Source organism: Sinocyclocheilus rhinocerous, unplaced genomic scaffold (genome assembly GCF_001515625.1).
Source record: "Sinocyclocheilus rhinocerous isolate Xijiao unplaced genomic scaffold, SAMN03320098_v1.1 scaffold444, whole genome shotgun sequence".
NCBI lineage: Eukaryota > Metazoa > Chordata > Actinopteri > Cypriniformes > Cyprinidae > Sinocyclocheilus > Sinocyclocheilus rhinocerous.
This window is the reverse complement of record NW_015645540.1, coordinates 49,721-62,924: the sequence shown is the minus strand read 5'-3', so window position 1 is coordinate 62,924 and position 13,204 is coordinate 49,721. Positions and strand designations below refer to the sequence as shown.

Here is a 13,204-nt window from a genome sequence, read left to right as displayed (position 1 = left end):
CACCATCATAGAAAAAAATATTAGATACTTTCTAGATATTTAAGATGCAAATCAGCATGTGCTATGATCTTTTTGAACATAAATAAAGTCAGCTCCGTTTATGTAACTAAATAAAAACATTAAAAATATATAAATACCATATTAGAATACTATAATTATTTAGAATCAGTACTATGAATACCAAAAAACTACCCAGCACTTGGGTAAAAATATTAAAAATATCCCAATAAAATGCTACAGCACTCTTTTAGGGTCAACTTTTAGGGCTTATTATTTATTTATGTATTTATGATGAAGAAAAGTGATCGCAGAGGGTGGTGAGCTTTGTGGGCTGAAAGACCTCCCTCAACATAGACCCTTCAGCCCGGCAGAAAGTTTCAGAATTAGAAGTGAGCAACAGAACAAGATGAAGTTCACTCTATTTGCTGCCTTTCTTTTCTCTATAGAATGGAGTGTTGTGGTAGCAGGTGAGATTTGATTATTTTAATTATGAGCTCTTTGGTTAAATATTGTGGCTTGACCTCAGTAAATTTCAATTAACTGAAATGTAGAGAATTGAGATGACAATGTAGCTTAAGAGAGAGAGAGAGAGAGAGTGTGTGGGTGTGTGTGTGTGTGTGTGTGTGTTATTCTGTGAATGCAAAGATTATTTATCTGAATAAAATGATGTGCTTCTCCAATAGGTGATGGACGTCCAGTACCCTGCTGTCTTACTGTGTCAGGCACCAATATACGAGCTGACTACATTGTGCGTTATACTATGCAAGATCAACCGCTATGTCCTATCAGAGCTGTAAGGCAAGTTCAGAATTATTATAATCTATCACAATATTAAGTTTTACACAGAGTAAGTAAGACATTGGCAGACAATTAAATGATGAGAGCTAACACGTCTCGTATCCTTTTTTTTTCCATGTACAGATTCCACACCAAGAAAAACAAAGTTATTTGTTCAGATCGTGATAACAACTGGGCTAAGAATGCGATGAGGATAGTGGATGGGAGAAAGAAAACAAAACCTTCCCAAAAACCTACTATGTGCTATTCAAGTACAACAAACATTATCCCAACTGTAAATACAACAAACAAAACACCAGGAACAGAGACGGAGACCAGCACAAGTATAACTGTAACACCAAAAGTGACGACAGTCAAAACATCTGGTTTTAGTAACTTTCACTCACCTGAAATGTAGAGAAGTTGAGCCGATATAGTAGCTAATGAGAGAGTGCACACGTGTTTATATCTTATACTGTGAATATAATGATCACTCACCTCAATACAATGATGTTCTTCTTCAACAGGTGATGGACGTTTAGTAGACTGCTGTGATACTGTGACAAACACCAGAATACCAGTTGAAAAAATTTTGCATTATGACATGCAAGAAACAAATCTATGTCCTGCCAGAGCTGTAAGGCAAGTTTAGAGTTATTGTAATATATACCATTTCGAAGTTTTACACAGACTCAGTAATAAATATGCAGATAATTAAATGATGAGAGCTAAAACGTCAAGTATTATTTTTTTTCCACGTTCAGATTTCACACCAAGAAAAACATAACTATTTGTTCAGATCCAGACAGCATATGGGCTAAAAAAGCGAAGGCGATAGTGGATGGGAGAACAACGATCAAAACATCTGGACCGGAGACAGAGATCAACAAAACAACCATACAACCAACTTCAGTGTCCAGAGACAGCCCAGAATCTTCTCTGAGTACTACGACATGTAAGATGTGTGAAACAGTAACATATGGAGTAGTTGGTGATGATATGTGTTTTTTTTTTAGAGAGAGTATGTAGGCTCATACTGACATGAACATGACATGTTTACTGCTTTATAAATAATAAGTCTTGGCTTCTGGTTTTATTACAGTTACATCATCTACAACCAAGGACTGCTGCTTAGCAGTAACAAAAAACAAACCAGCATTTCATGAAATTGTGGACTACAGAGTTCAAGAAACACCACTTTGCTCTATCAGAGCTGTGCTGTGAGTTTAGGACTAAAATTAAAGTCTTTTTTCCCCCTCCAAATTTCCAATTTACATGGACACTATAACATTTTTGTTGTTGTTGTTATTTCTTGTTTTTATATTTCGACTATTATCTGATAGACTGCATAATCTATTTTTAATGGACTCTTATTAGAATTGTATGTCTTAAAGTACAATTTTAAAACAATGTATGTATACAATTTATTTACAGATTCATAACTGTGGGGAACAGCAAAATTTGCTCTTCTCCAGTAGAAGACTGGGTCCAGGATTACATACAGAACTTGAACAGAAGGAAAAAAACTATAGACAAGAGAGAGTTTGCCATCAAAAGAATAAAAGACTCCAACACCAATAATTACTTTTGTCTAAAGAAGGAACAATCTAAATACTTTTGCTTCAAACAGCCTTGAAACATCTGTTGGAAAAGCTTGGCCAACTTGTTATGCCTGTATACTGATAATACCAGGATAACTGAACAACTTCTAAGTCTAATAAACGAATAAGGTGATGCTAGTGAAAAATCAGCACTGTGGTTTCAGTCACATTGTCATATTTGTATTCATGTTTTGTGCGATGACTTCTATTTTGTGTATTGCCTTTTATTAATTTACTTAATTTAAAATCAATGTAAGTATCCAAAAATAATTTAACTAGTAACACAAAATCTTAGGCTGATGATACAAGGGGCAACGTTTTTTGAGCAATGTTGCTTGTGCACTTTCCCATTGAGAATGGGTAACAAATACTTTAGATCGGTCGTGGGCCCTGTGTCTCACCTGGTTGCCCATTGACAGCAACATTGCTCAAAAAGTTGCCCAGTCTATCATCAGCCTTAATAATTCATATTACTTTGTGTATAGACGTATGTATGATGCTATTAGTGTATATAGTGTCAGTCTTAGAGTTGATTCACGACACTTTGCTGTGCCACAAACGGGATTTTGGATGACGAAATACGCATGGACCAATAACTGAATAGATTTCCTTATTTAAGAATATTCTCAGATAAATTCACACTGAATGGTTAAATTCCTAATAGGAGTTTACATTCAACACAATCAAAAATTTTCTAGAGAATACATTATGGTAAGGAAACGAATCGTCATCACAACCTTCAATTTAGGGTTATGCCGGTAGACAATAGTATTGTGTATCGATGATAGCCAGAGATATCGCCTGTTGCTGATTTCTTTTACGACAGCAAGACGATTATTATTATTATTATTATTATTATCCTTCAAAAATATAGGCGCCTATCTTTAGTGATGCAGCGCGGAGAGCCGCTTCAGAAACTTGCCGCGGCGCGAGTGGTGAGTAGCCGGGATCAGCTCCGGTGGCTGTGTCGGAGCCGTAAAGCCCAATTTATACTTCTGCGTCGAACCTACGCTGTAGCCTATGCATAGACGCGCACCCTACGCCGTAGCCTGACGTGCACCTCTCCAAAAATCTAACAGCAATTCTATGCGGACCGCAAGCGCTGTGATTGGTCTGCTAGAACCCCTCCCTCCGGATGCACTTGAGTTTTGTGTGTGTTTATGTGCACTTTAATATATTGTAATGTTACACCTTCTTATATAAAATAAAACAAAGCAAAGAACAAGTGTCTTATCATTTATTATACTACATAGCAGTATACATCAGTAGTTGTCCGCGACAAACAATGTTGATCTGCCGTGGTACAAGTCCTTGTCGAGATTGAAAGTATGCCATCTTCTCCTGTTCCGTTGTTGTCTCCTTTTTGTAGTTTTAAATAAGGATTTAATGATTCAATATTTATTTGCCGCCTCACGGCTATAATGCTTCTCCGACGAGTCGCTTCTTCTTCGGCTTTTGCCGTGGTACTGCGGGTTACACCAGCAACATGCCCGTGCTTTTAAAATATAAAGTGTTTTTAAAATATAAAAGCATATAATACTCGCGCTAGACTGAAGTCAGTTATGATGTTCTATGGTAATGTAAATATTCTTTGCTCGTTTTCTGTTTGAATAAACTGCTCGTCGTCAAACATTTCAAGAACATTCTTCCTCTCCTGAAAGATTCGCGCACATCTCTGTCTCCTCAGCGCCATCACAAGCCCCTATCTAGCAACTCCTAACCACTTGAGAGACCTCTCGAGCTGGCTTAAATAACTGGGAGAGTAAGAGCCCTGGTAAATAAATTTTTTTTTTTAAAGATGTATTTTTCAGAATTTTTTTTTTTTTTGGAGTTGTTGAGAAGAGAGAGAGAGTGGAAGGGATCGAGACTTCCAGACGGCACTCAAACTCGGGTCACCCGAAGCAGTGCTGCGTGACAGGGTGGCTGGCTGATCATAAGGTTATGAGTTCGACCTCGCATTAAATGGTAGGCTACTGTTTAGTTAAAAGTAGCCAATATAAACTCACATGAGATGTACACTCCAGTCATATCAGTGGCTTAAAAAAGGTATTTTTATTCTAAAAGAGCACCATAGTTTGCCCTCATACATCATTAGACACGTTCAGCTGCAAAATAAATTATGTCAAATATATGTGTAAGTATGTTTGGTCACACTTTATTTTAAGGTCCAATTCTCGCTATTAATTAACTATTAACTATTAACTATGACTTTTGCCTCAATAAACTCCTAATTACTGCTTAGTAAGGTAGTTGTTAAGTTTAGGTATTGGGTAGGATTAGGGATGTAGAATATGGTCATGCAGAAAATGTGCTTTAAATAACCAATATGCTAGTAATATGCATGGTAATAAGCAACTAGTTAATAGAGAGAATTGGTCCCTACACCAATGTTACCATATGTTTTTCATACAATTGCATCCAATGCCTGAAAACTTTATCATGATGCGGCTTTACATTTTGGGCGAACTATTCCTTTAATGCAGCAGTCAGATTGATTCTGGCTGCAACAACACAACAAATCAGGCAAGAGAGAAGGAAGTGCAATGGGCAGCTTGGCGAGGGTACATAAACTAAGCTCATCTTTCAGTTTAGTCGATTTGTCTTCTTATCCCCAGACTCCAAGGAACATTTTTAGCTTTCCCCATAGCCCTAGCACCATTTGGAGAAGGCTTAAATATAAAAAAGGCATATATTCATACAGTCCCATTTATAGGCATTTACTTTGTGTAAAATAGCAATATTGTAAAGACAACATGTTGTTTGATAAATAGCCAGCTCGTATCTCCCATTGTACTAAAGCAAATAATTGAAATATTATCTCAAAATATTTTTTAGTGTTTTTTTTTTTACAGTAGGCATCATTCCAAAGCAGATTTACAGAAAATAGACAGGATGATGAAAAACTCTCTACAAAGATTTACACACATACTTTTTACTTTTAATTATTGTATTACCATACCTTATATTTACTTTCACCCAAAGAAGTTATTTTGAAGATTGTTGGTATCAACAAAACATTGAATCCCATTGATTTTCAGTGTATGGTCAAAAAAAAAACACTGACTTTTTTTATCGTTGTTTCATGTTGTACAGAAAAAATAGTACAGGTTTGGAAAACATGAGGTTATGAGATAGAATTGTCAATGGGCTGAACTATTCATTAATACATTAGTGTGGTGTCAGTATTTTTACTGAAGTATGGATCTACTTTTTCCAACACTGCTGAAAACCAGAGTGCAACTCAGAGCCAGAACATGAAGTATTAACAAGTAACCTGACCAAAACTATAATTATAATTAAACTCTAATTTTTTCCAATGACTCAGGTCAAGTTTATGTAATTCTGGTCAGCGAATACTGAAACTTCAAAGATGTGCACATGGCCCACCGGCTGTTCTTTGGTTTACTAGAGCTTAGCATATAGTGCATAATTAGGTGCAGTTTAGCAGTCACTACTTCCTCTCGTAGAACAGAGTGTGATGCTGTGGTCTGTCATCTTGCATCTACATCAGAACTTTCTACAAATAGCTCAGAGGACATCATACACCAAGTTTCTTGTGTGTGATTTCGAAACAGGAAATGCACATGTGGTTGTTCATTTAGGTCTACAAATTTAATTTCATATAATACCAGAAAGGACCACTGTACTATAGTAAATAGGGCATTAGTAAACAAACTCATAAATGTTAACCTTATAAAATGTGAAACATTTGCATAATGGCATTAAACTATGTGCAGTTGTTCATTATGAATGTCATATAGAGAACAATTACATCATGAAACAGCTTCACATGTCTTTGTTTAAGTGTAGGTGAGTGCTGGGTGGGAGCTGGTTTTGTTTTAAGGTCTTGCTAAGACGTGGAAGATCCCAGTAAGACTGAATAAAACGTTTGTGGTTTCATGATCACAGCCCCTTTAAGGCCTCTGTAGTTTCCACACACGTTTAACAGACCCACATTTTATACCTAATGCTCACAAAGTGCATAACGATTCCATTTTTAGATGCATTCACTCTCATTTTTGCCTTTTTTAATGTTGCTATTAAACTCAAAAGCTTTCTTTTGTCAACCTTAGCTATTGCATATGACATACTTATTGCTGTAAGCAACCACATGTAACAATCTGGCCAATTCTGTTTAGAAACAGTAGTTTGTGAATGTAGTCAGGTCTATCTGTACATACCTTATACTGCACACTTACAAAAAAGTAACAAGGTATTATCACATTTTTGAAAATACCATGTTTCTTAGACACATACCGGAAAAACCATGATACTCTTTGAAGTATCATGTAAATGGTAGAAAAAAAGGGTAACACTTTATTTTAGGGTCTTAGTTGCTTATTAGCATGCATATTACCAGAATATTAGCCATTTATTAGTACTAATTAAGCACATATTAATGCCTTATTCTACATGACCTTATTCTACATCCCTAATCTTACCCAATACCTAAACTTAACAACTACCTTACTAATTATTATTAGCAGCAAATTAGGAATTTATTGAAGGAAAAGTTGTAGTTAATAGTGAATAAGTGTTCCCTATTCTAAAGTGTTACCAAAAAAAGATTCTTCAGATGCAAATTAGCATGTGTTTTAATCTTTTTGAACTCATATTATATTTTTTTGTGTTTTAGCTCAGATTATTGTTTTGTACCATTTCTATAACATAAACTAAATAAAAACATAATAAAAAAATTAACAAATACCATATTAGATGAATATTGTGATTTAGAATCTGTACAATGCTATACAAAATTACCAAGGTAATATTATCTGGTACCAGCATTGTACCACTTAACAGCACTTTTTAAGGGCTAACTTTCTTTATTTGTTTGTTTGTTTGTTTCATTAAAAATAAAAATATAATAATAACAATAATAATAATACATTTTAATTTTAAAACCTAACCAGGAACAGAGGCTGCAAATGAGACCAATAGTTTAGGCCACAATGAACTGAACTGAGCCATGACGAATGCTCATTGTGAATTTTGTAACCCCTTACTTTCCTCTATGTGGTTAAATGCATCTCTTTCTCTCTCGTTTTTGGTCTTCCACTCATCACTCATCTTTTCCTGTCCCCGACTGAGGTGTCTGTGGGCCTAGGTGACGAAGAAAAGTGATCGCAGAGGGTGGTGAGCTTTGTGGGCTGAAAGACCTCCCTCAACATAGACCCTTCAGCCCGGCAGAAAGTTTCAGAATTAGAAGTGAGCAACAGAACAAGATGAAGTTCACTCTATTTGCTGCCTTTCTTTTCTCTATAGGATGGAGGAGTGTTGTGATAGCAGGTGAGATTTGATTATTTTAATTATGAGCTCTTTGGTTAAATATTGTAGTTTGACCTCAGTAACTTTCAATTAACTGAAATGTAGAGAACTTCAGACTGCAATGTATTTTAAGAGAGAATGTACGTGTGTACACCTTATACTGTGAATATAATGATAATTTATCTGAATAAAATGATGTGCTTCTCCAATAGGTGATGGACGTCCAGTACCCTGCTGTCTTACTGTGTCAGGCACCAATATACGAGCTGACTACATTGTGCGTTATACTATGCAAGATCAACCGCTATGTCCTATCAGAGCTGTAAGGCAAGTTCAGAATTATTATAATCTATCACAATGTTAAGTTTTACACAGAGTAAGTAATAAATTGGTGGATAATTAAATGATGAGAGCTAAAATGTCAATTATCCTTTTTTCCATGTACAGATTCCACACCAAGAAAAACAAAGTTATTTGTTCAGATCGTGATAACAACTGGGCTAAGAATGCGATGAGGATAGTGGATGGGAGAAAGGAAACAAAACCTTCCCAAAAACCTACTATGTGCAATTCAAGTACAACAAACATTATCCCAACTGTAAATACAACAAACAAAACACCAGGAACAGAGACTGAGACCAGCACAAGTATAACTGTAACACCAAAAGTGACGACAGTCAAAACATCTGGACCGGAGGCCAGCACTAGTACAGCTGTACCATCAATAGTGACGACAGTCAAAACATCTGGACCGGAGACCAGCACAAGTATAACTGTACCACGAACAGTGATGACAATCAAAACATCTGAACTGGAGACCAGCACGAGTACAGCTGTCCCATCGATAGTGACAACAATCAAAACATCTGGACCGGACACCAGCACAAGTACACCTGTACCATCAATAGTGACGACAATCAAAACATCTGGACCGGAGACCAGCACAAGTATAACTGTACCAGTAACAGTGATGACAATCAAAACATCTGAACTGGAGACCAGCACGAGTACAGCTGTCCAATCAATAGTGACAACAATCAAAACATCTGGACCGGAGACCAGCACAAGTACACCTGTACCATCAATAGTGACGACAATCAAAACATCTGGACCGGAGACAGAGACCAGCAAAAAAAACATCCTACCAACTTCAGTGTCCAAAGACAACCCAGAATCTACTGCGATAACATGTGGGACTGGTGAACCAGCTGCACTGCCAACAGAAACAAAACGGGAAACACCTGGAATAGGCACAGTTACACCTCTGAATACATTTACAACAAAGGACAATATGGTGATCACAACTTCACATAATCACACACCCAAGAGGACAACACCGTCAAAGTTAAAAAAAAAAAAACTTAGTAAAAGCAAGAAAGGACTTAGAAAAATTCAGATGAGAATGAACCATCTAAAAAAAAAACGGGATAAATCTGGACAATTTGTATAAATATACACATAGATTACAGTAAGTTTGAATATACTCATGATGGGTTGTGAGTTGAAGCACTACAGATATTATTTAGTCCTAGACTAGGACTGACGTTTGGTGTTGGTCTTATAGCTGCAGACTAGTTCAGTTGTGTGGTGTGTTTCTACAGAGTGTGTAATTTATTTGGTTTTATTATTATTTGTTAATAAATTAATTCAATAAATAGTGTTAATATAAATAAAATGTAGACCTTTATTTCTATTACAATAATAAATGAATATAATTAATATTTTTTTCTGATGTGTTTTCATTGTAGATATTATGCATATACAGTAACTTGCTGAAAGTATTCTTCACAAAAAAAATAAAAATTATGGACAAGTGCTTAGTGAGAGTCAAAGTTTGATCATCTGAAACTGCAGTGAGGGAAAAGAGGCCTTCATCATATCTATCTATATCTTACTATAGTGAGGATGCAGTGTCACACTATCATCACATGGTGGCAGACTAATCTAGAGAAGCGTTTCCAGCTAACTGCAGCCTTTAGCTAACCATGAGAATGTCAGTTAACAGTTTTACAACAGTAGAGGTAAACTCATTGTAAATGTACTACAGGATAAAGCTGATGTAAACCTTTGAAAACAGTTAAAAATCAACTGAATTGTCTGACACATTTCTCTGAGTGAATTTCTCTTTTAGAGGTACTGCAGCAGTTCTGTAAAGTAGGCAGTGCATATCAAACTTAAACGTAAAACTATAATAGTCTAAAGACAGAAAGTCTCAATGTCAGGGTGATGACAATCCAGTTTTTTTCCGCTGGCACTCTGGAAGTTTGGCAGAAAAAGTATATACATAAAGTATATACATAAAAAAGCATACATACTTCACCACACTTGCTCAAGACTGACACAAACTAAACCGGCTAAGGTAGAATAATAATTAGACCAATACAATAATGTTGATTTCTGAGAGACAGGACGCTGGTGTGTCTTATTTTGTTTCTTGATTTTCTCTCTGTTTGTACGGGCACGCTTGTTGGGTCACCAATCGAATGGCAGATAGAAATGAAATTCTTAATAAAGCTTGCGATTGGAATGAACATTGCAGGAAATTACAATCAATACTTGACTGCAGATGCTCATCCGATATCGAGTCTTTTTTTAAGATGAAAAATGCTTTGAAAAATGTAGGAAACACGGTTACACTGGAAAACAGAGGAGAAGCCTGGTGTTATCAATCTTGAGGATACCTCTGATAAGCCAGAGAGCGGCTTTTATTTAGATCTTGAAACAAGAGGCAAACAAAACAATTGAATTGATTGAGATCAAATCTCGCAGGTGGTGAGATTCACAAACACCTGGCTTGAGATCAGATCGCATTGAGCTTTCTTTTTTTTCCACCCTGTATAGAGCATTCTCCTTCATCTGGGGGACAATACGACTGGGGAACCAGCTGCAATTTGTATATAAATATAAGTTGTTTTTCTTCAATAACAACAGTACTGAAATTGACGATCGATATTTTTTATATGACAGCTGTGAAAAATCTCACATAAATGTGTGAACGTTTAGAGCGCTCTCCTTCACATTCATGTGGACATGCACACATTGACACACAGAGCGGTTTTTCTCCTCAGATTTTTTTATGGCTTGGCTGAGCCGAGGTCCTCATAAATCTACAGACGGGACATAAATGCCAGCGGCCCTTTGCCTGAGTTTGCCAGGTGAAAATTAATGGAATAAAACAGGGCTTAATAGCACGGAGCAGGTAATTACCTTCTCTGGCCTGCTCGTCTGTGAAATATGATAATATTGCGCACTAATAAGACGGACCCAAACTCCCAGTGCCCATCCACAGGCATAGGGAAGGGTCACTATGCTTTGCAAGTCTGTCATAAGGGGGTATTCTTTTTAAAGGGGTTATTTGCAAAGTATTTTCACGTCTGACAATATTTATAAGAAATTATGAGGCCCAAGTCAGGTTGTTAAAACTGGTTCCATTAAATATGTATTAGCACATATTACATTCCAGTCAACTCTACTGATTATTTGTTTTGCTGTTGTTGTTGTTATTGTTTTAAAATGGCACACAACTAAAATATTTTCAATTTTATACAGAGGACCAAATGAGTCTAATCTCTTTTAATAATAATCAAATCATTATTATAATAATTTTTATTTTATTTTATATTTTATTGGACTTTATAGAGTGCTGCAGTGATGACATATTTTTGTAGGCCAACCCAAAATTTGCACCACCCTGGTTCCCTCAACAAAGACGAATAGGAGTTTTCATTGGCTTTTGGATTATTGCAGAAAATAAGCTCTGTTGCCAACAAAAGTTTATGAGTTGTACATGTTTTGTTCATCATGATAATCTTCAAAAATCAACACAACTTATATGAATTTTAAAGCCTAAATATGATTGCCAGAATTAAAAAGCTAAACATAGGCTATAAACGAACAATGCCATGGTCGCATGATTTCAACGTTATCACCATTAAGCTTCTGACAACTCTTCCTGAAAATTAAAATAGTTTGCAAGAGCATGAGGCTATAAACGCATATTATAAGAGAAAAAGTGAAATATGAAATATAAATATTTGGTTGGTCATGTGGCCCCAAATTGGCAGCCATTATGAAAAGGGACCACTCTTAGAGTAAAACAGTTTTTTTTATGCCACCGCACACACAAGTCAATTTACACGTTATTTAAAGTACTACTTTAGGTGTTGACCTTTTTGTATGTGCACCTGAAGTATATCAGTGTATTATCATGCCACACTGAAGGAAACATAATACAGAGAACATTATAACATGTAAGGGTTGTGTGTGTGTTAAGGGAAGACAGCGCAACTTGTGCTGAGCACATGGTTTTAAGGCCTGACGGAGATGCACTCCTGGGATAGCGCTTAACTTGAGAGACAGCCACAAGATTGATTTGTCTGACACAGGGAGATTACATTCAGTGACACACCTGTATTAGACAAGGGCACAGGCAATCAAAGAGCATCCACACACCAGCCTGACCAGCCACTGAACTTTAGATCAGTTTAAATATTACAATCCATTAAATATTAGGCTATTTATTTGTGTACATTTTGTGTAACATTCACTGTTAATTAATTTTAATTTAATTTTATTATTTGTATTTATTTTTCTGTTTCAATCAAATTAATTCTGTTTCTGTGTATTGCATTTTGGGATTCAGTATTCTGCTTTGTGTACTTTGTTGTGTACAGCAGCAAATGTATTTAGTCATTCGAGTACACGCATTCAGAAAGTTAGCATATTGTGCACATTACACAAACGCGAAGACGGACTTTTTCCATGGCGAACAAATCAAACGTAACACAAACACGCGCGCATGCGCGAGTGCCGAATGCCGCGCTAAACTAAACGAAATCCTTTTCCGCTTTAAGACGCCAGCCAAAAAGAAGTTTGGAATAAGGAGGAGAGAGGAAGACATCTTTATCATATTCAAAATCAAGTTGGGGTTGAAAGAGTTAATTTTGGTAGTAGAAGAGAAGATACAATTATTACCAGACTTCGCATTGGCCATAGGCCTACTGCTTTAAATTCTTCTCTATATAAAATGAATAAGCATGAGTCTGGGAACTGTAGTCTGTGTGGATTACCAGAAACAGTAGAGCATGCACTATTACATTGTTCTGCTTATGATAATGAAAGAGCATTTCTGTTGGAAGAATTAAAAGAAATAGGGATAGAAAATATTACACTTAAAACTTTGTTGAATAATGGCTTGAATCATTATAAAATATATAAGGCTTTAATGAAGATCTATTTAACAGGATTTAGAAGGGTTTAATTTTTTATTTACATTTTTTATTTATTTATTTAATTTAGTTCTTCCTATTCCATCAATGGTCCACACTCCAGCCCAGTAGGTGGCGTGTGAAATGTGAAATGTTAAAAACATCTTGATGGTTAAAGATAAAGCTGAAATTATATTACACAGTCCAAGGTAAAAAAAAGCACATTTTGTTAAAAAAGATCAAAGTTGGGAGGTTGTATCAAAGCATAGCTCAGTAGCTTAGTACATATAAGATACATAAATGTAGTTTCATTTGTCTGAGTACAAGGTTTTATTTTTTCAATTTTGCACC

At 35.9% G+C, this 13,204-nt stretch overlaps 1 protein-coding gene and 1 long non-coding RNA gene across 3 annotated transcripts; both read left to right on the top strand.

Moving 5' to 3' along the window:
- Positions 1-397: 397 nt before the first annotated feature.
- Positions 398-2,710, top strand: LOC107706307 (uncharacterized). Its single transcript, XR_001636140.1, has 6 exons — positions 398-467; positions 684-793; positions 922-1,414; positions 1,542-1,732; positions 1,880-1,997; positions 2,212-2,710. It is a non-coding gene; the product is annotated as an uncharacterized LOC107706307 (long non-coding RNA).
- Positions 2,711-7,469: 4,759 nt separating this feature from the next.
- On the top strand, positions 7,470-9,225 carry LOC107706306 (mucin-5AC-like). Of its 2 annotated transcripts, none has more exons than XM_016509975.1 (3): positions 7,470-7,667; positions 7,859-7,968; positions 8,094-9,225. In XM_016509975.1, exons 2-3 carry the CDS (start codon positions 7,862-7,864, stop codon positions 9,094-9,096), a joined length of 1,110 nt encoding a protein of 369 aa, XP_016365461.1. In that variant the 5' UTR covers positions 7,470-7,667; positions 7,859-7,861; the 3' UTR covers positions 9,097-9,225. The 2 variants fall into 2 exon arrangements, with proteins under 2 accessions (XP_016365461.1, XP_016365460.1); XM_016509974.1 differs by having other exon boundaries at positions 7,859-7,973.
- The last annotated feature ends 3,979 nt before the right edge of the window (positions 9,226-13,204 follow it).

What these genes read in the sequence shown, in the direction of transcription:
- LOC107706306 (XM_016509974.1), top strand. Translation starts at nt 7,604, where the DNA reads ATGAAGTTCACTCTATTTGCTGCCTTTCTTTTCTCTATAGGATGGAGG. An exon ending in GAGGAGTGTTGTGATAGCAG is followed by an intron (nt 7,668 to 7,858) that starts GTGAGATTTGAT and finishes CTTCTCCAATAG; the next exon opens with GTGATGGACGTCCAGTACCC. An exon ending in TGTCCTATCAGAGCTGTAAG is followed by an intron (nt 7,974 to 8,093) that starts GCAAGTTCAGAA and finishes TTCCATGTACAG; the next exon opens with ATTCCACACCAAGAAAAACA.